Raw genomic sequence first — 27,950 nt, 5'->3', positions numbered from 1 at the left:
ATATTTATAATAAGACTTGTAAAGACACCCTTTATGAAAACTCAAGTGTAAAGTTGCTTGAATGTCAACCTGTTGCTCAGCAACCATTGTCAGTGCCCACACACTCAGGTAGTGTGTGTGTGTGTGTGGGCAGCAAGCAGACATGTAGAAGGCCGCACGGAGGAGTTGGAGTGTCAAACATTTGTGATAGAGAGAGGCTGGTTTCCATGGAGATGGTGCTGGGATGCCAAAGTTGTTGCTGGGAGAGGAAGGAGAAGAGGAAGTCAAGGGAGCTTTGGCGGGGGGGGGGGGGGGGGGGGCTTGCAGTGTGGCAGCTCGCACTGAAAGAGGAGCTTCCTATTGGGTGGGGGGAGCTGGCGCGCAGTGGGTGCTGATATATTTGGAGGTGTTTATACCACATGCAGATCTCCGGATGAGCTCTGGAATATCGGCGAAGACTTGAGGACATCCAAGCTTCTCTTACATGACATCATATTAGTCCCACTCTGGGCAAATTTGCACTGCTTTGGCAGTAATAGTGGTTGCGAAAATTTTACACGGAACCAAGGGCAAAGGAAGGAAAATGACAAAAAGAAAAAAAAGGAAAAAATCTGCTCTAAAAAACACAAAAAAGGCAAAAGACCACAAGGAAGCACAAAGAAAAAGACTAAAGAAAAACCAGACATAACTGGAAAAGTATTGAAAGACAAGAATAAAAACGATTGTCACAATGCTCATTGCGGTCTGCCCACCTTGGCCACCAGGGACCACTACGAGACATTTCAACTGTGCCACAAACAGTCAGTCTATGCAGAGGAGAAAGATGCTGTGATTGTGAGCACTGCAATTGTCTGTCCACATGAAATTTCCTCCCTCTTAAACAGACAACTGACAACAAGAGGAGCCGCTGCGGGTGCCCGCGCCGCCATCAAAAGTACACTTAACATAAAATGACAAAATAATCTGTTGCTAAAGGACTGCGGCATAGGTTCAAATTAGCATTAGCTATCGGACTGCATTTCATCTCATGGACGGACGCGCGCGCACGCACACACACACACACACACACACACACACACACACACACCTCTCCTCTCTTGTGACTGTGTAAAGCTTTCACAGAGGGTTACCATGACGATAAGGCCTCCACAATTCACAGGAAGACTGCACACTCACACGCACACACGCTGCTGTGTCAGGCTTTCTGTCACCATGGCGGCGGCTCTTGCTGTGAATTGAACAAAGTTGCGGGGGCAGGTCATGTGACTTGTTACATAAGAACATGAGAGGCGGTCAGAGGTGATGACATCACAGGTCACGCTCACCACACTTAGCGTCCAGCAAACTCATCAATCGCATCTTCAACATGGACCGTGGACATGGTCAAGACACATTTGGACTTATTTCTTTGCACTGGGGGGCCCTTTATACACAGACATCGTACAAGTAGATTTGAACGAACCTGCAGTGGTCCTCTGAAGTCAATCTTCACAGAGGATAAAGAATAGACGCCTGTGAGTATTTTGATATTGTTGGTGTTCAAGTATAAGATGTGTAAAGGTTTCGACGTACCGCATCATTGATGCTAGCTTGGGTAGCTTGTCAATTGCGTTACCGTAGCGGATTGAAAGGCACCGTATGGTCGTAAGCAAAGTGTTCCGTTGCATCCGTTTGTCGAGCTTGACCAGACGGAAAGGCGCATCTGGACAAACATTGCAGCTCTGCTTACCTTTTGCCTTTACTACGACCGTGGAGCTGGAGTCACCGTGGACCTTGGTCCAGCCTAGCTGCCGAGTCATTCATTAGCTGATGAAGTCCCGCTGGGGGCGGGGGTTATGTAAATGAGCTGCATTCTGACGTCACCACAGTCACTGACACCTTTACAGAAAAAGTCGGGAGAACCCGAAAGCCATTTGGTCGTTCTTTAATGGCGCGCTTGATTGGTGGCAAAGTAATTAAAGTGAGAAGACAAACGAGAAGATGAGGAGAGGCGCACGGAGCAAATGGGAGGCGACCCGTCACTCAGGTGGCGATCGCTTGTCAGAAGCGAGTGCTGAAGCCGCTCATCTCCAAGGCCGCCAGCGTCCGCTCGTTACTGAACGACGTCCTCGTGATGTGACTGCTCGGGCTGCCCTTCTTGCTCAGCCACATCTTCCTGAACACACACACACACGAACACAATATAAGACATTAGCTACACACGGACTGCTGGGAAAATAAAAACCTTTCCGTCATACGTCGGATGTGTCATTTTGCGATGAGTATGTGCGTGCGTACAGTAAGTGTGTGCGCGTGCATGTGCGTGTGATTATAGGAGATTGTGCAGGATCAGGGCTTCGAGTGCGGTTGGTATTGGCGGCAGCGCAGCAGCAGCCGCTCCTCTCTGATTGGTCGACGCACAACCGGGTAGCTTGACCCACTAGATGATCCGTACGTGTGCGCCCGCACACACACACACACACACGAACAGCGGGCACTGGGTGCTTGTAGGATTTAACCGAAGGTGGTTTTCCTCATCAACAACATCTGCAAAACCAAAAGCATGAATCCAAAGAGTAGAGCAAGTTGACTCCTCCTCCTCCTGCCGTTTACACACTAGCTGCTCAACCATGCGCAGTGTTACACTTTGCCCACATTCCTTTTGCTTCATTTCGGTTTTGAACGTGATTGTCGGCACAACAAAGTTGTACTTTCTGGGGGAAGAAATACCAGCTCTTTTCCAGCATCGCCCCCATGAACCCCGACGTCCGCTGAACTTCCCCGAAGCCCCCAGCTGGCTCTCAGGCTCGGCAGGAAGCAAGGTCACCGTGGACCAAGGCGAGGTCAACAGGAAGAAAATGACTGAGTGTGTGAACGCCACACAGACACATAAAAAAAAGCAAAAGATGGTTTTAGATTAATCAGACGCAGAAACAAGACGATGAGAGGTGGACTTCACGTTTCTATCATTTGCACTCAATGTGCAGAATCGGAGCATTAAAAAAAAAAAAAATCTGAGTACTGATTGACAGCATAGTCTCTCTTTTAGTCTCTCGTCTGCTCTGGGTACTCCTCTAACATAGTGCCCTCTAGCGTTCGAACTGAGACATCACATGAGTGAAACACCTCACCTCGGTCAAATAGCTTGCACGATTGGTGCATTCCCATAGCCAAAACAAGGCGAGGAGCGCCATCTGGCGGCAGCGTGAAGCAGGAGTCGAGCGTGCTCGCGTGCACTTGCGGCGTGTGGTGCGCGTGCGCGGCGCTCACATGTGGTCCACGGCGTCCGCGGGCCCTTGCAGCTGGCCGACCACCGTCCCGCCGCCGGTGTTCTTCACCCAGCCCGTCACGCCCACCCGCGCCGCCTCCTGCTCCGTGTACTGTCAAGCGAGCGATGACGTCAGAAAGTTCCAGTCAAGAGAGCCTGAGATGAGCTCAACTCACCATTCTGAAGCAAACGCCTGCAAACAAACAACAAGACGCAAAGGTTCCCCCTCGGCGACAACCATGTCAACACTCGTTGCTAAATTAAGAAGCAGCTCACGTCTCGCACGCGCAGACAGACGAGACAGAGACACACTTGGCCGCCGAACCTTGAACACGTCCGAAGACTTCAAAGTCGACGGACAGCAGCTTCCTTCCTGTTGACATGTGGCCGGCAAAGAGGAAAGACGTCGAGCAAGACGAAGAAGACGGGGCTCCCCGGCTGTGCTGCGTGCGCGCGCGCGTCTGCGGGCGTGCGCGTGCGGGGCGCGAGCGTCACCGCTCCCTCTAGTGCGGGTGGTCTTTGGAGTCCTTCAAGAGTGCAAGCATGTCCACTCGGCTCCACAATGACGACACCAAACACTGGCTCTGTTTTAGGGAGGGAGAGAAATCATTCCAAATCGTTTGTAGCTCCCGAAAGACCGTCACGACGTTGACGCAGGCAATAACGTCATGTTCAGTCCAACTACGAAATATTTCGTGATCCGGGTTTCCTTGGAATTCTCGATGGCGTATTTGGATGGACTCGGTTCTGTTTGGGGAAGCGCAAATGTTTTCGTTGCTTCGTCGTGCCGCTAGATGGCAGCACGGCCCCACTGAAACCGCGTCAAACGCCCGAATGCCAAAAGCTTGTCGTCATGACAACGCATCCTCGTTCCCATCGTCATGAAGTGAATTACAAATGTGAACTGTTCAATTTAAAGCGCTCGCGTGCGTGTGTGTCCGTGGTTTTGTTTCTCTGTGAGTGTGTGCAAGCGTGCGGATTGCCGAGTGTTTCTGTGTGTTCGCTCTTGGATGTACACTATCTGCGCGTCGGTGATAATTGATTCATCCACAAGGGAAATTTGCACAAGACTGTTATTTTAAAATGTTACACCATTTTTTTTCCTTTCCCGCTTTTAATGACAAGCATTAAAATAAATATGACTAGAGAGATCAGTCGAAGTCAAAAGTTCCGTTTTGGCCTTTTTGTTTTCCTTCGACAATGTTTCCAATGTTCATGTTCGCATCATGTGTGTCCGCGCGCGCGCGCGTGTGTGTGTGCGCGTTTGTGTGGGGTGACATTACTAAAAGGACTCGACATGTTACGCAGCAGTGGAAGCTTTGAGCCCTGCGGCAAAACACACACACACACACACACACACACACACACACACACACACACACACACAGCCTCTCAGCTTTGGTTTGGGTCCACATGCATGACAAGACCTCTGGGACTACTTTTACACACACACACACACACACACACACACACACACACACACACACACACACACGCACACACACACACACACACACGGGCGCGTAACAGCAACCCCCATCCAGCCAAAGCGCCTCGTAGCACACAGCATCTTCCCCTGACGTTGCTGCGTAACTGCGCGCGCTTGTGTGTGTGTGCGCGCGCGCAGCAGAAAGAACACTGCGACCTAAAAACGCAGCTCACTGAGAGGGACTGCGCGCCGAACAGAAGGCTCAACCAAGTGTAAATGCACACACGCGCGCGCGCGCACACACAGCTGAGCACAGAGGATGAGCGTAAGCACTCACATGCGCGCATTAGGCGTGCGTGTGTGTGTGTGTGTGTGTGCAGGCAATGTGACAGTCAATCTCATTTTCGTCCTGGTACGGAATCAACATTTCAATGTGCTCGTGGAAGACATTTTGTGTCAATTCATGGACAATTGGGGTTGCGCAGTTTCATGGTTAAAACAAAGAAATATTTTATTTTCTTCAACACTTCAAAAAACAAACAAAAAAAAGAAATGTCAGTGGCCTTCATCATTTCAGCCTATTTCTTGCCGTCCTTTTAATTGGCTCGTTTTAGGGGCGGTGACCGACCTGTGCTTGCTCTCAATGGGCCAATGGCGGCTTTGGTTACCGTGACAACCAGGGCGTTGAGACGAGGTGAGCAGAAGCATAGCTCAGAGTAGGGAGGGGGCAGGGAGGAGAAAACCTTTGTTGGTGGGCACCCTCCACTGCGTGTAGGTGGCTGCACTTGGACTTTCCAAAAAGCCGAATTCCAAAGCGGGGCGACATGACATCATGGATTCGATTTCCCCCGACAGAAGCAGCAGCGCACGCACGCGTCAATGACGTGCAAATGAATTGGTGAAACGCATGGCAAAACTGCGCGGCGAACAAAATGTAACGCGGCTCCGCTTACCTTTGGTGTCTTCGCTGTGCCGGCGTTTCGCACTGCTCCGAATCTTCACCCGGTCCGGCTTCCGAGTCGTGGGCGGAGCAACTGCGTGGAGGCAGGTTCACGTCAACGAGACGATTTACAAGTTGTACGGCTTGAGGTTAAGTTCAGTGTGAGGCCTGCTGGCGGCGGGCGGGCAGCTCCCGTGACAAATGTCAGGTGGGGGTTGTTTGGTGGCTCATGGCGACCCACGATGCTAATTAGGGTCCTGCGGTTGCCGTGAAAGCGCTGCCAACTTGAATGAGTCAACGAGTCGGGCGTGTCACGTGTGCGAGGTGGCGGTGGACCCCAAAAAGCAGGCAGGAGGGAGGAGCAGGGTGTAGCTTTGCGTTCACGCTTGACTGCGTGCGTGTATCTCGCCTTCCCCCGATCTTGGTTTGTCTGTTTTCCAAGTCGCGCGTTTCCTCGTCAGCGGGGGCGTTCCCCGTTCACGTGTCCGGCCCAGCGATTCCGCCGCGTCGCCGTCCAGCGTGCGAGTGTGAGCTGAACTCTGCGTGAACCTTCACTTGAACCCTGCGTGAACTTGCCTAACTGACCCATTAATCTACTTTGGATTAAAGCTGGACGGAGGCCCACGAGGAACGCGCGGCGCCACCCCGGCGTGTTCCAGGCCGCCCACCAACACCCGCGCACGTACAATACACACACACACGCAGAAGAGGCGTGGCGCGTGCGAACGAGGGGCTGGGCGCCAACGTCTCGTTCCCGATCCAAATCTTCTCCCGATGACGCAATCCCATGGCGGTCAGATTGCGTTGAGGCTCGAGGTCCACCTGCTTGTGAAAAATCAGCGGCGGTCCCAGGCCACCCGCCCCCGGCAAGTTAGAAAGTCCTCCTGACTTGAGTGGAGCAGTCGCTCCTCCCAGGCTCGGCGGTGGAGCGCGCCCCCCCCCCCCCCCCCGTCACCGGAAGAGCCGCTCGCTCATTCACAAGCTGTCAAAGCGCACGTGCGCCAATCTAGGTCAGTGTGTGAGCACCCCCAACGCAGCGCGCGCGCAACATCCCAGAACGAATCCGCCCCGTGTTTTGATTTGTAACGGACGCTTCTGCGCCCGTGGCGTGAGTGGCCATTCAACCTGACGTTACTCCCCCCCCCCCCCCCCCGTCAACCCCCCCACTCTGTTGATGACGCCTCCATGCAGTGTGTGTGTGCGCGCGACTGTGTGTGGGTGAAGCCTGGCGGGGGGTTGCGTGTTGCAAGTGTGTGGTGTGTTGTGGGGGGGAGGGAGCCGAACATGTAGTGGGTGGGGGGGGGGGGGTTGTCCTGGAACATACAGTTCTATTCTTAGCCCTAAACTCCGCATGACCTCAAAGCGGGCGACGAGTCAGCCTGATTTAGTCGAACCTTTTTTTTTTTTTTCATGGAACGTCGGCGCTGCGACGTCGACGTAATAAGAAGAAAAGCGGCGACGGGTCCACGCCGGGCGGCCGGGACGTCTCGATGGGAGGAGACCGAGTGGGAAGGAAAAGCAGAGAGTCTGGGAATTTTCCTTCAGGACAAACCCTTTGACGGACTCGTTCCCGTTTTTGCCGGCGAGTCATCAAGAATTCGCCGGCGTGGACAATCCGCCCAGTAACTTGCGATGGCAATTTGGTAGCGATCGGAACAAACGGTCAATGAGGATCGTCGGAAATGGGCAAAAGGATCTGGAAATGCTAACAGGCCCACTTCCTGGCAAGACCCCCCCCCCCTCCCTCCCCATAGGCTTGTCAAAAAAATTTGGGCGGTGCCAAGTCAAGCTGGCTTTGGGGGCTGGCTGACCAAGACTGTGCGCTAAAATGCAGGAATTCCACAAAGTGTTCGCAAAGACAGGCGGAGACAAAAAAGGGTGCACGAGGGGACGAAATCAAATGGAACCTAAACAAAAAAAAAAATGAAGAGCGAGTTTCACCCCGTGTGCCTGCGTGGTTTTTTTTTTGCGGGTGCTCCGGTTTCCTCCCCACGTTCCAAAAGCATGCACGGCAGGTTAACGGAACACTCTAAAATTGTGCCCAGGTGTGAGTGCGAGCACGAATAATCGTTGGGTCTACGCGTTGGCAACCGGTTCAGGGTGTCCCCCGCCCACTGCTGGAAGACGGCCGGGAGAGGCTCCGGCAACACCCGTGACCCTCCTGAGGAGAGGCGGGTTCGAAAATGGATGGATGGGTTCTTCGGTGGGCTGTGACATAAAGACCTCAGTGCCCCCCCCCGCCCCCCCATGTGGAAGACACAAGCGCGCACATGATCGTCATCGTGTTTGATGATGCTGTCATATTTGATAAGAGTCGCTCGGAAAGGCGGCGCAGACACGCATGCTTGCTACCTGGAGTCGGCAGGCCCTCGGTCATCCGTCCGTCCGTCCGTCCGTCCTCTGAGACGACCACCAGCGCACGGCCCTTCGGAGCGGAGAGGGCAGAGGTCATTTGCGGAGTTGGAAGGCTTGGCGAGCGGCGGCGTATGCTTGAGAAGACGAGCGGCGCCGTCTGTCACGTCTCGTCACGCAAGGTTTTTCCAGGAATTGGGGGACCTCGGTGCGGGACATCCAGGAAGCGGAAGATGAAGGCGCGACCTTGGGAACCGGCGAGGAGGTCGCGTCGCTTTCCATCAGCGTCACGTTGGAAAACGTGTGCAAGGATGTGCATGACAAAGCCTCCAACTTGTTGTCAAGAATCACAGCTGCTTAGGGAGTGGCAGAGTTTTTTTTTTTTTTACAGAAAGTTTCTGGTAAATTCCCACAGGAAGCGAGTCTGGCAAATAGTCCAAATGGGGAACTTTCCACGGGAATTTTGAGAATGGATGAATTACAAGGGAACGGTTTGGTTTGTCATCACAGCTCTCAGCAAAAAGGAAAGCTCCCCTTTTGCCACGGGCGAGGGGATGACAGCACCTCAACTGGGCGGCGGCGTACACGCTCGCGCCGGCCCGTTTTGGTGGCAGCTGAAACTGCTGGCAAGCTAAGAGAACTGGTCTTTGCGCAAGCGGGGCAACAAATTCACACGGAGCAAACGGCCACGTCGCTAAGAAAATAAAAATGACGACGATGATATCCTGATTAGGCTGGCAAATAAAATCCAAGCCCAAAGGCCAGCAAGGCCCGTATCTGTTCTGACCGGTCAGTCACGCAGACAACTTTACAGGTCCAAGTGGACCGAAAAAAAAAATATAAATGCTGACTGACAAGACTCGCTTGGCTTTCCGCTCAGCGGGCGCTCTTCCGGTCCAGCACTTGAATGAATCTTTCTCAGTTGAGAGCGAGGACAACGGCTTGAATTTACATGATTTCCAGGCCACATTTGGTCTTCCTTCTCTCAATTTGGCAGACTTGGGAGCAACGCTTGTCTTCTTCTCTGCAGAATGTCGAAGACATTTATTTCCACATGAACCTTCAACTGTTTTGGGATGATAGTTTGCGAAACGTTTTGCAACTGGTGTGACGCCTTGTTCCCTTCAAGTTTGATGCGGTCCCGAAGGCGCAGAAGGTCCTTGGGCTCTCAATGGGGCCCGGACACGGTCCGCGTGAAAGGAGCTCCCAGCCGGACTGGACTGTCTTCAACGTGCCGCTGATGTTTTGGAAACATCGGCTGGTGGAAAAAGTGGCTCAGCTCAACATGGCCTCCGACCGTTCGCCTTCTACGTTTGAGCACTAAAGCGTGACGAGTTTCTTCCCGTTTCTGCTTTTGCACGTGCGCCGACTGCACAGCAGTCAAAGCAAAGCGCAATTTCTTGAGCACATTTTTTTTTTAAGGCCTTGCATCCAAATGCTCGTGCGTCTGGAGTGCCTCGCCCACCCCTGAAGTTTCAGATTCAACCAGCCGCCTCAATTTTTTTTCTTAGCTGCGTTGCTTCCCTGACTTAACGAGTACTCACACTTGCATCCTTCTCTCGTAGTCTAACTTTGAGGACACGTACCCTCATCTGCTCCCATTTGACGAACGCAGAATTCAAAAGACTCTGCGCGTGCGTGTGGTATCATAATTGTGAATGGGGTCCATCCACAGCTTTTGTTGGGGGCTCACATCCAGTTAAACAGAAACACCATCTGTCTCAAACACACACAGGCAGCACAGATTTAATACACCACACCGGTGTGTGTGTGTGTGTGTGTAATCTGGATTTGAGCGGTGTTGTCATACACAATGTGGAACGAGTGCAAACAAACAGCAATGATGAGCGAACGTGCACGTACAAGTTACAGAGCATGAACAAATGAATCAGACTTGATTATTATTTTTTTGAACGCAAGATGAGGCGGGCGCCATGTTTTGGGCTCCAATAAGTCCACGTGAAGATTGGACTGACAGCGGGCACAGGCGGTAATCACAACTGGCGCTCAGTACAACTGACATAAGGGGAGGGGGGTGAGAAAAAAAAAAACGTCATACAATTTTGGGCGGACTCAATCCTACCAATATGCTCAACTTTTTTTCCGTCTGTATACAATTCCTTACGGAATATTATCTGATTGAATTTTTTTTCTGGACGAAATATAGTATTTTTTTAAATTAAAATTTGCTTCATGAAAAAAATATGGGCGATTGTGAGAGATACGGTCAATAAAAAAATAAAAATAAAATAAGTATGAAATATAGTGGAGGGGGTGGTCAGTGTATGTGGGACCAAAAACATTTGTTTTGAATTCATAGGGGGGGGGGGGGGATTGTTGAGCGTCAACGTGCTCACGCAAATGATGTGCAGTACCAGCTTCTGCCAAAGAGAGGCGCCAACTTCCCAGCATCGACCACGCATCCCCGGTGTACATGTGTGATGTTTGCGCGCCCGCGCTTGCGTGTTGCCCCCACCCCACCCAAACACACGCATGAGCGCACAGGGGTCGTGCACGCGCGGTGTTTGCCCACATGATGATTGTGCTTGAGAAAACAAAGCCGGCCGACGGGCACGCGCTTTACGCAGGAGCGCGGCCCCGTCGACGTCACGCACGTTGGACTTTCTAGGGGGGGTGCGCCAGGAGACGCACAGAAGAAGAAAAAGCAAAAGAAGAAAAGAGAAGTTGTTGCTGAAGCTCCTCCTTAATTACTCGTTTCTCTCCGTCTCTCGCGCGCTCTCTCTCTCTCTCTCTCTCCCCCCGTTTCTTTCTCTCATCCGGTCGCGCGCCTTTCTCCCGTGGCTGTCACTCAGTAGTTTCCCGCCAGGACAGCAACGGACGGGACGGGACGGGACTTTTGTTGTGGCGGTGGTGGTGCGTAGAAGCGGGCTCGCGCGGCTCGCCTCGCGCGGCAAAGTTTTTGTTTGTTTTTGTTTGTCCGATTTGGGGGAGGGGGCGCGGCATGGAGGAGGCCAAGGAGCCGGTGCGATGTTCGTCGTCGTTCAGCATCAAAAGCCTCCTGCTGCCGTCCACGAAGTGCGAAGCCCGCGGCGACTCTTGCGCTTCCGGCACGCCGCTGCACGAGCCTCTTTCCCCGGGGTCGGAGGCGGAGAGGTCGCCGCAGGGTCCGGCGGGGGCGGGGGGCTCGGAGCCGGACAAGGCGCTGCGGGAGGGCGGCGAGGCGACGGAGCAGGAGGGCGAGGGCGGCGGCGGCGGTGGCCCGTCGTCGGCGGCGAAGAACGGCAAGTACGACAAGCCGCCGTTCTCGTACAACGCGCTGATCATGATGGCCATCCGCCAGAGCCCCGAGAAGCGCCTGACGCTCAACGGCATCTACGAGTTCATCATGAAGAACTTCCCCTTCTACCGCGAGCACAAGCAGGGCTGGCAGAACTCCATCCGCCACAACCTGTCGCTCAACAAGTGCTTCGTCAAGGTGCCGCGCCACTACGACGACCCGGGCAAGGGCAACTACTGGATGCTGGACCCCAGCAGCGACGACGTCTTCATCGGCGGCACCACGGGCAAGCTGCGCCGGCGCTCGGCCACGTCGCGCGGCAAGCTGGCCATCAAGCGCGGCCTGCGCTTCGCCCCGCTCGGCCTGGGCGGCGTCGGCGTCAACGAGCGGCCGTCCAACCCGCTCTACTGGCAGATCTCGCCCTTCCTCTCCCTGCACCACCCGCACCCGCACTCGCACCCGCACCCGCACCCGCATTACAACGGAGCCTCGTCCGCGGGCTTCCTCGGCCAGGCGGCCGGCTACGGCTCGCTGCTGCCGTGCGTCGAGCAGCTGGCCAACGGGGACCTGAGCCGCACGGTGCTGCAGGGCGGCCTGACCAACTCGTACGGCGTCGGCCTGCTGTCGGCGCAGGCTCCGGCGGCGGCGGCGGCCGGCTACTTCGTCTCATCCGGGAGCCAGCAGGGCCCGCCGCCGCACTTGCAGCAAGGCGCCGCCGGCTTCGGAGCGCTGGCGAGCGGCGGCGGCAGCCCCCCGCCCCCTCCCCCGCCCTCTCACCCGCTGTTGTCGGACTCGCTGAGGAGCAGCTCGGCGGCGGCGGCGGCGGCGGCGGCGGCGGCCTTCTCGCAGTCCGGCGTGTCGGCGGCGGCGGCCTTCCCCGGCGTGCTGGGCCACCAGAAGAGGGTCGCCCCCAACGCTTTCCTAAACTGAAAGGCCAAGCTCATCCTTCCTCACTCGTTTGTTCACCGCCTGCGGAGGCCGAAGCAGAGCGACACAAAAGAAGAAGAGATAAAGCTAGATTTCAAAGTATATGCGACAAGGAAGTTGGTTGTGCCCTCCAGTGATTGATCTGGAACTTTTTATTGCGGGGAAAAAAGGGACAAAGTTGCTTGCACAACAACAAACAACACTAAAGTATATTTATATCCACGTCTTTCTTATTTATGAGGACCTTTTGTATTTATTGTAATGTAAAACGTCTCAAATGTGCGTGTAATGATGATGCGGACAAACATTTATTATTTATTCACAAGATTTGCAGCAGACAATTTTTGGGCAGGAATTGTTTTTTTTTCCCCCAACACTATTATTCATGATCACACTCAGAAGTAAGCCTTAAATGTGCGAAGACAATCAGGGGTTGAAAGAGAGGAACCATCTTTCTTTTTGTTGAAATCTCAGGTCAATATGCCTCAAATAATGCTAATAATAATAATAATAAATGCAAATTTACAGAATTCATAAGTTCACAACAAAATTCATCGTGTGTGTGGGAAATTCAGCAAAAGAAATCCTTTTCGTTTCTCTTCTGGAATACGCAAAGCGCGCGCACGCGCGTGTGTGTGTGTGTGTGTGTGTGTGTGCGCAAACATGTTCACTGATGGTAGCTGAACTAAAAAAAAAAAGAAAATGTACATATATACATCTCTATATCTATATATGAATATACATATATCTATATATAAATATATATAGATATATACACACACACACACATTATATATATACAGTATATATATATATACATATATTCATCTACATATTATATATAATATACAGTGTATATATATATATATATATCGTATTTTCGACTCATCACTGACTATTTTTTACCTGAGCATCACACACACACACACACACACACACACAGAATCTCATCTCATGACCTGACATGGCTGCGTTGCCACGGAAACGCGATAGGGTCGGCATATGGTATGCTTGTTTTGAAGAGTTTCGTGTTTTGGAAATGTTTTGTTTTCAATTTGGAGTTGTTAGTTTTGAAATGTGCATCAAGAGGACGTTAATTATTTGCTTTGGTTCTTTTTACACTTGAACTACTGGTCATGTTGAATTAACTTGTATGTATCCTCCCCTGAAGAGCAAACAGACGAGTTGTGGGTATGTGATGTGATTTAGGGGACATTTTCCTGACTAAGTTTGTGGTCGTGTTTGCACAGAAACGTTTGCAAGCCAAGATGTGGAAATGAAGAAAATCAGAACGCTTGAGTTGGCCCGTCAATGCACAACAAATCATCTCGACAATTTTGAATTGGCTTCTTATGATGATGATGCTTTTTTTTTTTCTTAATGTGGTCACAACATTTTGGGCGAAACTGAAATTCCAAAATGACATCCTGAAAGTCAAAAGCACCAAGTGTTGATCTATGTCTTTGATTTCTCTAATGGAACTCATCACAATCTTAGATTATTCTTTTTTTTTTCTTGGCACTTTTGTGGTTAGGGTTAATTTTGCTCTGTGACGTTTTTATTTTATTTTAAATGTCTCATTTGTTGTTGTTTTTTTTTTTCCTCTGGACAAACTCAGCTTGATTAAAAAGGAACAACTCACTTGATTGTCTGATTGCCGAATTGATAATGTGCTATTTTTTTTTGCCCCTTTGATTTATGTATGAAGAATTTTGGAAGTTTTTTTTTTTGGTGTGCGTGCGAGAATATTAAATCATATTTCAAGAGGATCATTTCAAAAATTTCCACACAAACATTTACTTTCAAAACGTTCATTCCATGACATCAAAATAAACATCCTTTTTTTTCTAATTACTTTCAAATGAAGTGTGGTGCATGCACATCATGTTTGTGTGTGTGTGTGTGTGTGTGTGTGTGTGTGTGTTTGCCTGACTATTTGTTGTATTATTATTATTATTATTTTAATTCTGACAAAGGTCATAAATGAATTTTATGATAAAAATATCAAATGCTATTGAGTGAAGATTCAACCTGACATTTGCCGGCCTTTTCTTGTACATCACAACTTTTGGGACATATTAAGTTCCCGTCTCATTTCTCAGTGGCTGAAAGATGGCTCCATGCGACAACGGGTGTTGTCTGGGAATTCCCAAGAAACCCTGACCGTTATGCTGCTTGGAAATCAGCAATTTCCATTTCTGGTCAACTGGAAACTGTTGCCGCACATGGAAATGAGGAATTCGTTGATCAAAAAACGTTCAACTCCTCTTTTCAGAGAAGCACTTTTAATTTCCTTGCATGATATGCAATAATAATGATAATAATAATAATAATAATTACTCCTCATATATCACATAATGCTGTCCATAAGTAAATGAATAAATGAAGACATCATGATCTAAATGTGTTGAATGTAGTGGAAGCAATAATTAGTCCAACATTTTATTTAATATTATTGTTATTTTGTGTCAATTTTGTTTATTTTATAAATGGCAGAAACAAATGAAAACGTGGCTTTGCACAAATTTGTGTTATTTCATTGTTTTGGAATCAAACATTATTATGGGCAGCGACAATGCAAAAGCAAAGCAAAAAAATGACAGCAAAAGCAAAAATAAAAATAAAAATCGGATGAATTCTCCGATTTTTTTTTCTTTTTTTAACAATCGCAAGGGTTGTTTGCGTCTTTGTGTGCAATTTGGCTGCTGAACTTTTGTTCTGTGCATCTAGGATGCATTGGCTTTGGAGTCTGCTGCGTTTGGGGCATGTTTTTTCGACAGGAACGCTCCCGCCAGTTTTGTTGTGGTCGATGAATTGTTTTGTTCCAATGTTCTTGAAGGCTCGCCAAGCACTTTGTTGCAGCGTTTGTGAAAGCGCAATATCAATAAAGATGGATTGGACTGCATCGTATCGCAAATTTGGGGAGGGAGAAGCTAGCTGGCGCAGGCTAAGCGCAGTTGGCTAGTTGAAGCGGGCTAACACAGGTCGACCTGACGTAGGCCAACGGCGGGTGTTCGCTTGCGCATGCGCGACGGGGGCCTGAAGCATTTCCCGAAGAAATCCGGTTGCCATTTTTGGGGCGCAGCTTCCGATTCCCATTCGAAAGGAGCTTTCGTGCCAGATTTGCTGTGACTGACAACGGGGGAAGCATTTTTGCTTGTAAAAAACACAATAACGAGAGGCTACGTCGAGAAACATTTTGTTCACGGTAGCTTTGCCTCATTGCACATGCACAAAAGCGGCTTTTCGAACAAAGTTGTTTGTTTGAATCGGAAGAGTTGCAGCGGTCGCAGCCCCTGGCTTTGACCACGCCCACTCTCTTCACCATGCACCCCCAAAATGTTCAAATATTTAGCAAAAGGTTACCTACTTCCGCTAAGCTAGTCGAAGTGGGCCAGAAAAGGTCGCCTTGTTCCCACTCGCCAACGACAGCGGGCGACTTGATGTCGGCTATAAGTGATTAGAAGCAGTTCCTAAATGGAGCCTACTTGGAAGAGGCTCAAGAAAAAAAAAAAAGAAAAAAAAAAAGAGGCCGGCACACGTTGGCTCATCCAAGTAGGAGGAGACGTACAGCTCGGCTATTTCGAGGAGCTCCGTTCATCAAACGCAAAGTCGGGAAAAAAAGTGGAGAGGAGAGAAAGCAATAAAGTTCAAGTCGAGAAGAAGTCCCTGAGGTGTGAGAGCAGCAAGCTAACATTTACAGAGGACTTCATTTTGTCTCTTTTGGGAGGGTGCATTTGGAAATTGTGTGTGTGTGTTTGTGTGCCTTGCGTTCCTTTGCAAACGCAGCCTATGCTGTAAAGCACTCGAGCGTTTCCATGTGGGCCGGCTGACGGCGGATCGCGCACGCGCAGTCTTTAAAAACTCGCAAAAGCCCACCAACACATTTCAACGACGCTCAGTTTCCGAACGGTCGGAGTGAAACAGTGCGCTCTTGGAGTCGATTTGCCAACGTGCCCTTCCTGTTGCCTACTTCCTGTTAGCTAGTTTGGTCGGCGTTGCTTTCAGTCGGCGTTGTTCTGCTGACTTCAAATTTCAATGGCCTCCTTTACCAAAATTTCACATTTTGTATTCGTGTTGCAGTTTTTATTTGATTTTTTTTTACTTTTTTTATTTTTTATTTTTTTACTGTCACTTTTCCAGATCAATTATTTTCTCATTTGGAATTCCTGACAAACTAAACCTGATGAAAAAGGAACAAAACATTTCTGTCTGATTGTTAAATCAATAAGTTGAACAATATTTTGAATGAAAATAATTTTTTTTTTTCCAGAGCAAAACAACATCTCGAAAATCATCATTCAGTTTTCCGGGCAATATTTAAATCACTTTGATATAAAAAGTTCATTCTGCAATTTTTTTTTTTTAGCAAATTACTGACTTGTGTCACTTTTTGAGATGTAAGATGGACGACCGTTTTACACACACGACTCTTTTCAAATGTTTTGGGGGGCGCCAAGTCTCCAGCGGTGGGCATCGGGACGCCGTTTTGCGACGTCCGGTTGACATGTTGCGTGTCAGGATGATGTGGCGCCGCCCTGCAGGCCTGACAAGTGATGGCAAGGCAACGTTTGGACTGCCACCGTCCCCTGCGGGAGGTTCCGTTTACACACTGTCACTCACACACACACACACACACACACACACACACACACACACACACACACACACACACAGGCGCTCAATGCGCCTCTCTCATGCGAGCCTTTTGTTTATTTGTTGGGGCAGATTTTGACAGACAATGGATTGGTCGCCAATGTCAGGGCGCATGTAGGCAAACAAGAGCATGGCGGCATATTGACAAGAAGTGGTGGCCAGTCAATTGAAACCCTGCACGGGCCTGAGCCCAAAATTCAAAGGCAAAACATCCACTTCCTGTTTTTCCGCCGAGGTCGTCATCGACGACGAACCTTTGGGTCAAGAGAGAAGCGGGGGGGGGGTTGTTTTTGGGGAGGGTCAGAGTTCAGAGTTCAGCCGCAGCCTGACCTTCTTACAAATTGACCAGGAAGTTGAAAGGTCATCCGAGCCCGACTTGAAAGAAAAATTTGAGCCGCTCAAGAATCTGGCAACCAAACGCCACAAAAACAACATGGGGCGATGCAAGGAAATGTCTCTTTTTTTTTTTTGTGTTCACGCGCTTGACTGCAATGTCATTCAACGTCATAATATGTCGCAGCGGCAAATGTCATGAAACGAGACCTCATCCAACTTCACGTCATAGAAGGGCAACGACTCTTGCAGCTTTTTGCTCTTTTGGTCACTTTGCACGGACTCGGCGCTCACCTCCGGCCGTCAACATTTCATCGGACGTTTCCATGTTTCTTTTTTTTTTTTCAAAGCAACTGTTGTTCTGATTACACGACGAGGACTTATTTCTCTTGGATGGTTCCAACCCGCGTGCCGGAAGGTCCTTCGCGAGTGTCGAGCTGTCGCGGAACCGAGATGGTTCCTGGCCGCCACATTTGCGGAAGTCGTGAAGGGCGGCCACGCCGGAAAACGGCTTTGGGCCCGCCGCTCAGCAGCGGAGGACGACGCGCGCTTCAGACGGGGCCTGTGACCCGGCCCTCCTTTAATCCCGTCGCGACTCATCAAAAGCTCGGCGGGTGTCCGCCATTCGCTTCCTGCGGGATAATCCCGCAGAGGGCTCTCGCGCCAAACGAACTTCCCCCCTGCGCTTGCTTTCAGGCGATTTGATGTCGCGATGTGGGAAGGAGGAGTTTGAAATGCAAACGTCTCCTCGACTTGTGAAAACTGGGCACTTTTGGGAAGGTGACCAATTCTCGGCCTGCTTTCCGGAACGCACTCGACGTCTTGGCCCGAGCAAATGACAAACGTGGGGAAACAACTTCCGAGACAAACATTTTGACGGCGCAAACGTTTGAAAGGGCTCGAATGGGCAGTTTGTCACATGTCTCCATTCTTAGAGGGAATTTTCCGGAAACGGGCGGCTTTGATATCAGAAACATCCAGGAGTTGCCCACGCGTGCAAGTCGGAATGCTCGGAATCTCCACAGAAACGTGGAAGGAGCAAAAACAGCAAGGGGAAAAAAATTTCACAATTCAATGCCAATATTAGTGATGGTGCAAAATGACATCGGAGCGGGTGCGGCAAGTTGAGCGGCAGAAACAACACCGACATCTTCGACGGCGCCTCTCGCCCCAAAAATCAGCTCGCGGGAGGTGACCCTTGACCCTGCGCAAAACGGATCCGCGATCGGAGGAAGGAAGCGCTTGCTTTTCAAATACGCGGTGGCGGACAACCGGCGCGCGTGTGTGTGCGCCTTTCCACACCCGAGAAACTTTGGTGACCCGTCGACTGATGAAAAACGGAAAAGTTGACGAAACCTCTGTTGCTAACGCGTGATTTGTTTCAGCTCATCAATGCTTGGAAATGCCATTTCCAAGCCAAGAGCCTCCCGCAGAAACTAATTGACGCATTTTTTTTTTTCATTTCGAAAGGCTGCGACAATCAGCTCCGCATTCAACAGACGACAAAATTTGATTATTCGTTTTGATTTCAATTGCGCCTGTACGTTTTGTTTTTTTTAAATTACGTGAATGCAGCACAGCTCATATGCGAGCGCTTCCATGTCAAACGCTTGAGAAGCAAATGAGAAGGACTACCGGCAGCATTTGAAGGAGAAGGAATTTGCATTTGATGTGCTTTCATTCTGACCGAGATCTTCTGTGCTTCACCGATATGGAGTTGTTCAAGAAATTTAAAAAAAAAAAAAAAAAAAAAAAAAAAAAACGATGAATTGTCGTCTGCTCACCTAATGTGGCCATCCTAGAAATAAAATTTAAAAAAAATCTATATGATTGTTTTTCTCTCCACACACACACACAAACATACTCAGTAAAATGATCTTAATTTTTCTATTCTCTAGAAAGCTTCCCTTTCAAATGTATAAAATTTTGTAAGTGCTAAAAATGTTGCTAAAAATTTTTGAGACGATTCCTCCTCCTTTCTTATGCCCGTTCGACATCTATTTCGCTGACGTGTAAGGATAAGAACACACACGTGTGTGTCATCAGACTTAAAAAAAATCTTTTCATTTTGAACGAACAAACTTTGAAAAATGTCATTTTGAAATAGGCGGAAGGGGGGGGGGGCGAAATGAAAAGTAAATTAAATGAAATCTGGAGAGGATGAAGGGAAAAAAAAAAACATGGGAGGGCGAGCGGCGCCATGTTTTCCAGTCCGCCTTTGCCCTTTTGACTTGGCCAGTCGATGAATTTCGTCATAGCCGCTGGTTTGTTTTCCGGCCGCGAGGCTCTAAACGTCGCTCGGCGATTTCCAAACAAACAAGTTGGGAAGATGGGACGGGGAAAAAAAAAAAAAAAAAAGACGACGAGGACGACGTAAAGTCCGTCTTCGGTAGGCCGGCCGATTGGTCGAGCCGATTGGCGGCTTGCGAGTCTCCCCCCCGCCCGTCGCCGAAGATCGCGTGCAAGATCCAGGCAATGTGGAGCGTGCGAACGTGGCGGGCGGGGTGGGGTCAGGGGGGGGCGCACGGAGCCCTTCCTGGGCGGAGACGCCGGCGCGCATGCGTCCTGGTGCCCCTTCGCCGGCCTTTCGTGACAACGCTAATCGCCGTGCACGGATCGCTGCCGCCGCGTCCGCTTCAATTAACCCCGAGCGCCGCCATCTTGGCTTTTTTTTCCCACTTAGTTCGCGCAGCGCCGTCCCATTGGCTCGTTCCAGGCGACCCGACGAGGCACGTCGGCGTTCCGTTGGCCTGCTTTTGTTTCCTTCGCGCCCGCACAGGAAGTCCTTAAACTGGGATTGACGGGCTCCTCGTCTTTCTTCAAAGGAGCCCGTTGAGGAGACATCCCCCCCCCCCTCACCCCCCAAAAGAAAAGCATCTTGGCTTTACGGCCCACGAGGTCAAAGGGCAGCATCGCAGACAGGAGACACTCCTTCAACCCCGGAAATAAACCAACACGAAACTTTCACTTTGGACGGCAAGGAAAAGAAGGACATGGCGAGTTCGACTTCGGAAAAAGTCACTTTGTCGCCCGCTTAGTTGACAAGGTCGCTTATCGAACCGATGACGTCATTTTCAAAGGAGCTAAGTGAGCGGACAAGTTTCGGTCAGCAGATACCGACAAGCCTGCTTGACATAAAAAATGAGGCTTCATCATAAAGGGCATTTTTGAACGGCGAATATGAAGAATGAAAGTGCCTTGTTGGGGGGGGGGGGGGGTTTCCGAATGGGAAAGAATCAGGTGGGACGTAGCGTGATGATGTTCACCCCCCCCCCCCCAAATAAGGCTTCTTTTCTGGATTTCACTTGACCTATTTGAGCAACTTTGAAGCAAGCGACGACACCAAGGCGGGCGAGCCGAAAGAAAAGCAGAAAAGACGAGTGCAAGGAAGGAGACGCTCGGAAAGCGAGAACACGGAACAGCGAGAAAACGGAGAGAGGGACAAAAGCACGGGCAGACAAGACGAGGGACGAACGGGACAAGGAGAAAGGAGACAAGCGCACAAAGGGGAGACAAGCAGAAGGAACACGAGACAGGCAGGCAGACTGATAGAAGGCAAAAAAAAAAAAAAGAGGACAGACGGGAGGAAAAAAAACAAAAAAAAAAATGGACAGACAACTGCAAGGAGGCAAAGACACTCGAGAGGACAGACCATCTGATTGGTCAGTGAGCAGTCACGGGACAAGCAAACTTGGTGAAGTGACAAACGCAAACGGCTGCGTGAGCACCTTCCGTCCGGCCCCGCCCACTAGCCGACGCACCAACCAATCACAACAGAGCGTCCCGCAGCCGGCCAATCGGCATCCCCCCCGTCGGTTCGCGTCGGCCAATGGGCTCAGAGCAGGAAGCGTGCGCGGGACTGCTAATTGCTAATGGGGAAGGTCAAGGGTCAAACTAAAAGTGCTCATTAAAAAAAAAGAAAAAAAGAGAGAAAGCCTTTTATAGTCGCGCAAGGGAGGAAAAAAAAGCGCTGCTTTGTCTTGTTCAAGAACATGCCGCAACAAAAAGGCTGCCTTCAAAGTCTCACACACACACACACACACACACACACACACACACACCTGACTTCCTTTCATTGACATTTGAACACGTTCATGTCAAATGTTATTTTGAAACATAATATAAGAATATATTGAAATGAGTTGCTTGTCATTCGCAACAACAGAAGGATCACTTTTGAGTCAATTAAAGTGTCAGAAGTACGAATCATTTGCATTTTTCTTTTGGATCAAGTAGCCCGAGATTTTAAAAAAAAATATATATGGATGCTGTGTTTTGATTGATTCATTCTCAATGTGTCTTGTCCGTCGCTCGGGCCACCGCCCCTCGTTAGCGCGCCGCAAGTCGGTAACGGCGTCTTCAAAATTGACACGGGCACTTTTTCGGGCGAGAAGGCGCAAGGAGGGCGGCCGTACATCTGGCGCAACAGAAGCGGGCCGGCCCAGATAAATCCCCGGCGTGCTTGATGACGTGTGATGTAATCGAGGTAACGACGCGGCGTGGGAAGCGAGCGCGGGACAAGGGGAAGGAGGAAGACGAGGAAGAGGAGCCTGAGGAGGGAGAGGAGGACGCGGCCGTGACCTCTCCTCGGGGGGCGGGTGACGAGGTTAAGCAAACAGGTCGCAGCTTCCACAATCATTTGACAATCATCCCGGCGCTCGGGCGGCGCGATCGCCGACACCCGCTGTTGCTGGGGGGGGGGGGCTCACCAGAAGACCGCCGGACATTTTGTAGCGCATTCGCGACACTTGCTGATAGTAACTCAGCTCATAATAATTCATTCAAAAACATGACGAAGGCCTGCGACGCGCAAACTGATTTTTCACATTCTTCAAAGATTTTTTTTCTTTTTCTGTGACCGAGCCCACAAAAGAAAGAAATCTGCCACTTTGCAGTTTTGACGCGACTTTGTGCTGCGACAATCTCAACACAGAACACGGCAAACATACAAATCGCGTCCCACCGCCAATCTGGGATCGAGTGCCCCCCCCCCCCCGAGACAGAAACCGCACGCGGTTTGTAATTTCAAACTCGAAAACGACGACACACGGCAACCACCCGGCAACACGGGACGCGACATCCCAGAGGACACACGACGACAGGAGGACACGGTGCTGCTTTTGGGACTGTTTTTTTTGCAGAGAAATTCCAAACTGAAAAAAAACAAAATGGAGAGCGAGAGAGAGTGGGAACGCTTGCTGGAGACGTTCAGTAAAATTGCAGCGGCTGCTCGTCCGCTCCTGAGCCCCGCCTCACTTTGTGTTTTTGGGGGCTGCTATACTTGGATTTGGACGGCCCGATATGTTGCCGAATGTCCAAGTTGGCAAAAAAAAAAAGAACTGCTCTGACAATTACGACTTGCGGTCTTTCATTCAAAATGTGACATGGGGCAGGGCGCGTTTGTTTTTAATTTTTGAGTCAGTGAGGCTGCTTTTTTGATGAGCGACATTCCGTTTCACGTCGCACTTAGCATACTCGGGACGAGGCAAGTCGCCCCCACCCGCGTGAAAATTTTTTGCTGATGAATATTGAACACATTGAATATTCAAGATTGTGAGCCCAAGCCGTTTCGGACCCGATTATCCGGACAAATTCTGCCCCAACAAATATTCAAACAAACACATTATAAATGCGACGAGATGTCATTTGAACTCAGCTGGAAAAGTACGAAACATCTTCACAAACGTGCCGATAAGCCTAAGCGCTAATAGGCACATGCTAGCTATAGCAGTGAAGACATCAGGCTACTGATGCTAGCTCACAAGCTAATCCTTTGAACAATTGCCAGTACTCAACTCGGCTTCATTTATAGAGCACTTAAAAAAACCAACCAGAGGTGCAAACAAAGTGCTGTCCGTCCAATCCTAATCGGACCTATTAAAAATAGTTTAAAAAGACTTGAGGCACCAGGCAGGTGTGGAGGAGCTCAGAGAGGTAAGGTGGATTCTGAAGTATGCAAAGAAACACAAATGTGTGAGCTACGCTCGTGAGCAAGCTAACAAACAAATCAATTCTATTCAACGGTTCATTTTAGGTCCGCTCAGAAAATAAGACGCTATGAAGCAAGTCCGGAGTTCAACTAAAGAACATTCAAACAAACGTGCTAAAAATAAGAACTGCTATCATGTACGGTGTTAGCTACGCGAGTGAACATGCTAACATAGATCAAGTGTTGGGATCAACGTTTTAAGGTGTCGGGTTGTGACATGTTTCGTTTCAGGGTTGATGCGAGTGTGTGGAGGAGGAGGAGGAGGAAAAAAATCGTTTGACGCCGAGAGTCCTCCTGGATGAGCAAAGATCCTAGTGCAAACATTAGCATTAGCAAGAGATTCTTGATGAGGTCATCAGACGATTTGGAATGAGAAGCACATGTTTTCAAATGGACGGCCTCATTTGCATAAAACGACTTCCCCTTGATGGTCCATTTGGCCTGGCACAATGACTTCCTGCTGCCGCCCGTCTTCCCCTTTTGGACTCCTGCTTCGAGTTGCTGATTGCTCGATTGAGTTCCAAGCGGAGCGCAGCATAAATCTGAGTTGTGTGCACGCACACCCACACCCACACCCACAACAGCCTGTTAGCGGTTAGCTGCTAACTAAAGGGTTGGATTTTGAAGGAGAGGTTTTTCCAGAAGGTTTTGGGATCAGAAACAGAACCTTGAGGGATGCCACAGGAATAAAGTTTGACCAAATTTGAGCAAAACACTGGACCGGTCCCTAGTCTGTCAGGCCGTATGTAGAGACAAGAACTGGAGCCCAGAATCAAACCCACCAGCTGTAGACTGCAAGGCAGATGTGCAAAACATGAGAACACCGTGCTGCCCCTAGCCAACCCCGCCCCCCCAAAAAAGTTTCAACTAAAGTCTTTGCTGGCTTGTGTTGCCGCAGTGACAGCTGTCAATCCATCCTGCGCAGCAATCAGTCAAGACAGACAAACCGGCTCAACTCAAGCACAAAATAAACAACAAAAAACAAAACAACCGACAAACAAGCAAAGCAAACAGACAGACGAAAACTTTTCATATAAGGTCTGCCCAGCAACACACGTGCAGACATTTGCAAAGCCAGACAATCACCAAACACACTACAAATACTGCTACTGGTTACTCTAAAATGGTTCAATGATTTGTTGATTACGATGATACTAATGCAGCGTGTTATACCGGAGACAAATTCCTTGTGTGTTCTACATACTTGGCCAATAAAGATGATTCTGATTCTGACATACACACGCAAATTATAAATGACATATTTTTGAAATGAAAACTTCCTTCTGACTTTTCTTGTAAAAAGACAACATTATCTTAAAATGAAGTTGTGGGACCCTCAACCAACAACTTTTTTTTTTTTTAACCACAATATCCTTGATTGTTTTTTTGTTGTTTTTTTTTTTTTTGGTGACTTTCTTCATGCACTGTGACGACTTTGCCGGCTATGGCTCGCCTAATGAAAAAGCGGCGCCTGGGCCGAATCGCAGCTGTGCTAATCGCCCCCGACGGCCCAACACAATAGACAAACACCCCCACACACACACACACACACGGTTTAATGAAACAAGATGGCGGCTGGAGTGCAGACAGTGGGGTCAGTGTGCGCGTGTGCGCACGCGTGTGTGCGTGTGTGTGTGTGTGAATGTGTGAAAGGTGGGGAGGAAAAAAATGAAAAGAACAAAAAGATCAGCGCACTCACACACACACACACACGCACTAGCAGGCGGACAGACGGAAGGCTTTCCCGTACGAGGCGGCGGAGAAAAAGTGTTTGACGGAGCAAGGGGCCGCAAAGCCCAAAAAGTACTTTGAGCAGACAAAATGGCGGGCGGGAAAGGTTGTCATGACGATGCCACGTGACTCCGCCTCCACCGTGCTGTTGCTGCGTTGGGCCGGCGGTTCTGGTTCTGGCGCCGATGCTGGCTTCAAGTTCAAGGCAAGTTTTTGTCGGCTGGTTCGGATGCCCCACTTTAGCTTTAGCGTTAGCCTGAGCATTAGCTTTGGTTTTTGATTTGGCTTCCTGCTGCTGGTTTGCTTTAAACACGTCTGATCAAATTGCCGAATTTCATGTGATGAATTAAAAAAAACAAAAAAAAAAAAACAAAGGGAGGAATGAGTTAGCGAGAGGTCGTGGAAGCATTGCAACGTTTTCTGCCAAAACAACGCAGTCAACTACGAGATTTTACATGTTTCCACTTCATTAAAAAAATGAATATACACAAATTTTGCTCCATATTATTTGCTTCCGACTGCTCGAGACAGCAAAATGCACACTGAATAATGAGCTCAATATGATTAAAAAAAAAGAAATAAAAATGCACAGTGACCAGCTTGCAATTTTGTCTACCGCATTGTGAGGAGAAAATGGATTGGACGAGTTTATCCTTCGGTTGTGATGGCGTGACGACTTTCTGTGCCAATTCGGCTTTGGCTCCCTGCTGTTGGTTTTGAATCAGAACAAATACGGGATTCATCCTAAACTGTCTAAAAACAAAACAAAACATTGTTTTTCCACTCCATAAGTGATGTCAGACTGTGGAATCGAAAATGGAATCGATGTTGATGGAATTTAAAATGCAAATATTTGCACAACAGTATTTGTGATTAGGATTGAACGAGAGAGTAAAATCTCTCACATGTCACATGATTGTGATCATGTGTGGACATGATCACAATTATGCGTGGCGAAGACTTTAATGTCTTGCAGCAGACAATTGCTATTGTGAAAACTTACTAAACAGGACTATTAATTTACTCTTATTATTATTGTTGTTGTATTAAATGTGTCATGTCATGAAATTACAAATCCAGAGGGGGGGGGGAATACGATCCATACGACTGCCCTGTCTCAATCTTTTTTGAGATTAAACCCCCCCCCATTATTAAATTGGAGCTTTGATTCATACCGAACGTCATTTTTACAATTCACTTCACAAGTTAAAAGAAATGAAATGATTGTACGTCAAATCAAGCGCACGTGCTATTTGTGTGATTGTTTTTATGTATGTATGAAGTCGCTCGCGCACGGTCGAAAAGGAAACGGAATCGCTGGAAAATTGTCGATTTGTTGAAGGTGCGGCGGGGAAAGTGCGCGTGTGGAAAAGCAGACAGCTCATGCAAATTATCATCAGCATCGGCGTCGTCAAGCGCGTGGGCCGCGATGACAGCAAAAGAACACTTGATGACTGACGCACTTCGGGCACTTGCGATATTCAAAGCAAATACTTTCTCACATTTGCGGTGAATTTCATTCACAATTTAATTTTCATAAATTAAGTCTGTGTGTGTGCGCGTGTGTCCGCGCCGACCAACCCGTACATGGTGGAAATATAAAAATATGAATCCCGCTTTTGAAATGCGGACGTAGGCGGCATCGCGTCGACCGAAATGCTTGAAAGCAACCGTGAGAGGTCGAAATGTTTTTTTTCTTCATGTGTAGCTTGCGAGAAACGGTCAATTGCAAATGTCCAAAGAGCAAATCAACATGCTGTAAAGCAGAAATGAAATCAAAGGTGTAAAAATAATGTCAACGTTCAATTGTGGAAATAAACGAGGCAAAAAAAATGGCCCAAAATCCGAGTGAGTTTTCTTTTTTTGACCGCTGGTAGGAGACGCTTTGAAATTGCGAAGAGGAGAATGCAGAGATGGCGTGCTGTGGAGCAGACAAAAATTATTTGAAAGCGCCAAAACCAAAAATTTATTTGGTCTAAGTGTTGACTGAATGTGGTCGAAAAGATTTGGGGGCACGCGTTGGCTTGACATTCATGAAAATGACTGCTGGTATGAAAATGGAGACGAAAATGGCAAGTGAATTGATGACGAGTGAATTGATCAAGCAGGACGCCACCGTTTTATTGGCTCAGAATATTTACTCTGTGGACATCTCCAAAGAGACGATCATCATTCAGATTTGTTATATTAGCACATGGGTTCGTTCATACAAGGAAACGTGTCAATGTGTGTGTGTGTGTGTGTGCAGACTTGAGTCTGTCAGCACATCAACTGCTGCGGCTATTGTTGTGCAAACATGCTTAATATGAGTGCCCAAACATGCATCAACTCACGCTCACACCATGTCACAAAAAGTAGGAAACACGACTCGATATGCAAAATGTGGATCACGTACATGTACAGTATATGACTGTAGACCATGTCAATATTTAGACGGTAGCAACACACTTGCGCGCGCATGTGTGTGTGTGTGTGTGTGTGTGTGAGCACCAAAAAATATTTTTTTGTGCTTTATGCGTGTGTGTATATGTATATATATACATACTGTATATATATATATATATATATATATACTGTATAGACACACAGATACATATATATATACACACCCACACACATATATACTGTATATACACATATAGTACACACACATACATACTGTATATATATATATATATACTGTATATATATATATTAAAAAATATATATACACACACACATACACACACACACATATATACATGATTTAATAGCTTTGCAATCATTACATTTGATCACATGGGTGTTAAGCAAACAACAAGAGTTTGCAGGGCAATCTTTTTAATCCCACACGTCACATGTAACGACGGTCAGGTGACCTTTTTTGTGGCCCCGTTCCCCTCACTAGGAAGGTGTGTGGGGCGGGGGGGGGGGGGAGCTTTGCAGCTTCATGAGTGGTCAAAGCGCAAGACCAAGTCAAAACGCGTTTTATTGTCCACGTGTTTTCATTTTCGTGTCGCGGTCGATAGCTGGCTCACACATTGTCCCGATTGGCTTTTAGCTTTTTATACGAGGGAAGGGCGGGACTTGGGCTTGGGCTACAACTCCCCATCTCCCCCATAGGGGTCACCGGCAGAAAGACTTTGGCGT

General features: G+C 48.8%; 2 protein-coding genes across 4 annotated transcripts; one reads left to right on the top strand and one right to left on the bottom strand.

Moving 5' to 3' along the window:
* Positions 1 to 1,887: 1,887 nt before the first annotated feature.
* acyp2 (acylphosphatase 2, muscle type) lies at positions 1,888 to 6,508 on the bottom strand. 3 transcript variants are annotated; one of them, XR_015102053.1, is made up of 6 exons: positions 5,609 to 6,508; positions 3,552 to 3,810; positions 3,403 to 3,419; positions 3,229 to 3,338; positions 2,689 to 2,820; positions 1,888 to 2,134 (listed from the first exon to the last, which is right to left on the bottom strand). XR_015102053.1 is itself a non-coding variant. In XM_086122084.1 (5 exons), exons 2-5 carry the CDS (start codon positions 3,607 to 3,609, stop codon positions 2,020 to 2,022), a joined length of 300 nt encoding a protein of 99 aa, XP_085978210.1. In that variant the 5' UTR covers positions 3,610 to 3,810; positions 5,609 to 6,508; the 3' UTR covers positions 1,888 to 2,019. The 3 variants fall into 3 exon arrangements, 2 of the variants coding, with proteins under 2 accessions (XP_085978210.1, XP_085978211.1); XM_086122084.1 differs by lacking the exon at positions 2,689 to 2,820; XM_086122085.1 differs by having other exon boundaries at positions 2,014 to 2,820.
* A 3,972-nt stretch (positions 6,509 to 10,480) lies between these two features.
* Positions 10,481 to 13,753, top strand: LOC147198813 (uncharacterized). The gene has a single exon (XM_086122083.1). The coding sequence runs from the start codon at positions 10,910 to 10,912 to the stop codon at positions 12,113 to 12,115; it is 1,206 nt and encodes a 401-aa protein (XP_085978209.1). The 5' UTR covers positions 10,481 to 10,909; the 3' UTR covers positions 12,116 to 13,753.
* Positions 13,754 to 27,950: the final 14,197 nt, after the last annotated feature.

This window comes from Hippocampus guttulatus, chromosome 10, assembly GCF_054856545.1.
Source record: "Hippocampus guttulatus isolate MCC_2025c chromosome 10, RoL_Hgut_1.0, whole genome shotgun sequence".
NCBI lineage: Eukaryota > Metazoa > Chordata > Actinopteri > Syngnathiformes > Syngnathidae > Hippocampus > Hippocampus guttulatus.
The sequence above is the reverse complement of the archived record's forward strand: the minus strand, read 5'-3'. Positions and strand labels throughout refer to the sequence as shown.

What these genes read in the sequence shown, in the direction of transcription:
- acyp2 (XM_086122084.1), bottom strand. Translation starts at nt 3,609, where the DNA reads ATGTCAACAGGAAGGAAGCTGCTGTCCGTCGACTTTGAAGTCTTCGGA. An exon ending in GCGGACGCCGTGGACCACAT is followed by an intron (nt 2,135 to 3,228) that starts GTGAGCGCCGCG and finishes GTGTGTGTTCAG; the next exon opens with GAAGATGTGGCTGAGCAAGA.
- LOC147198813 (XM_086122083.1), top strand. Translation starts at nt 10,910, where the DNA reads ATGGAGGAGGCCAAGGAGCCGGTGCGATGTTCGTCGTCGTTCAGCATC.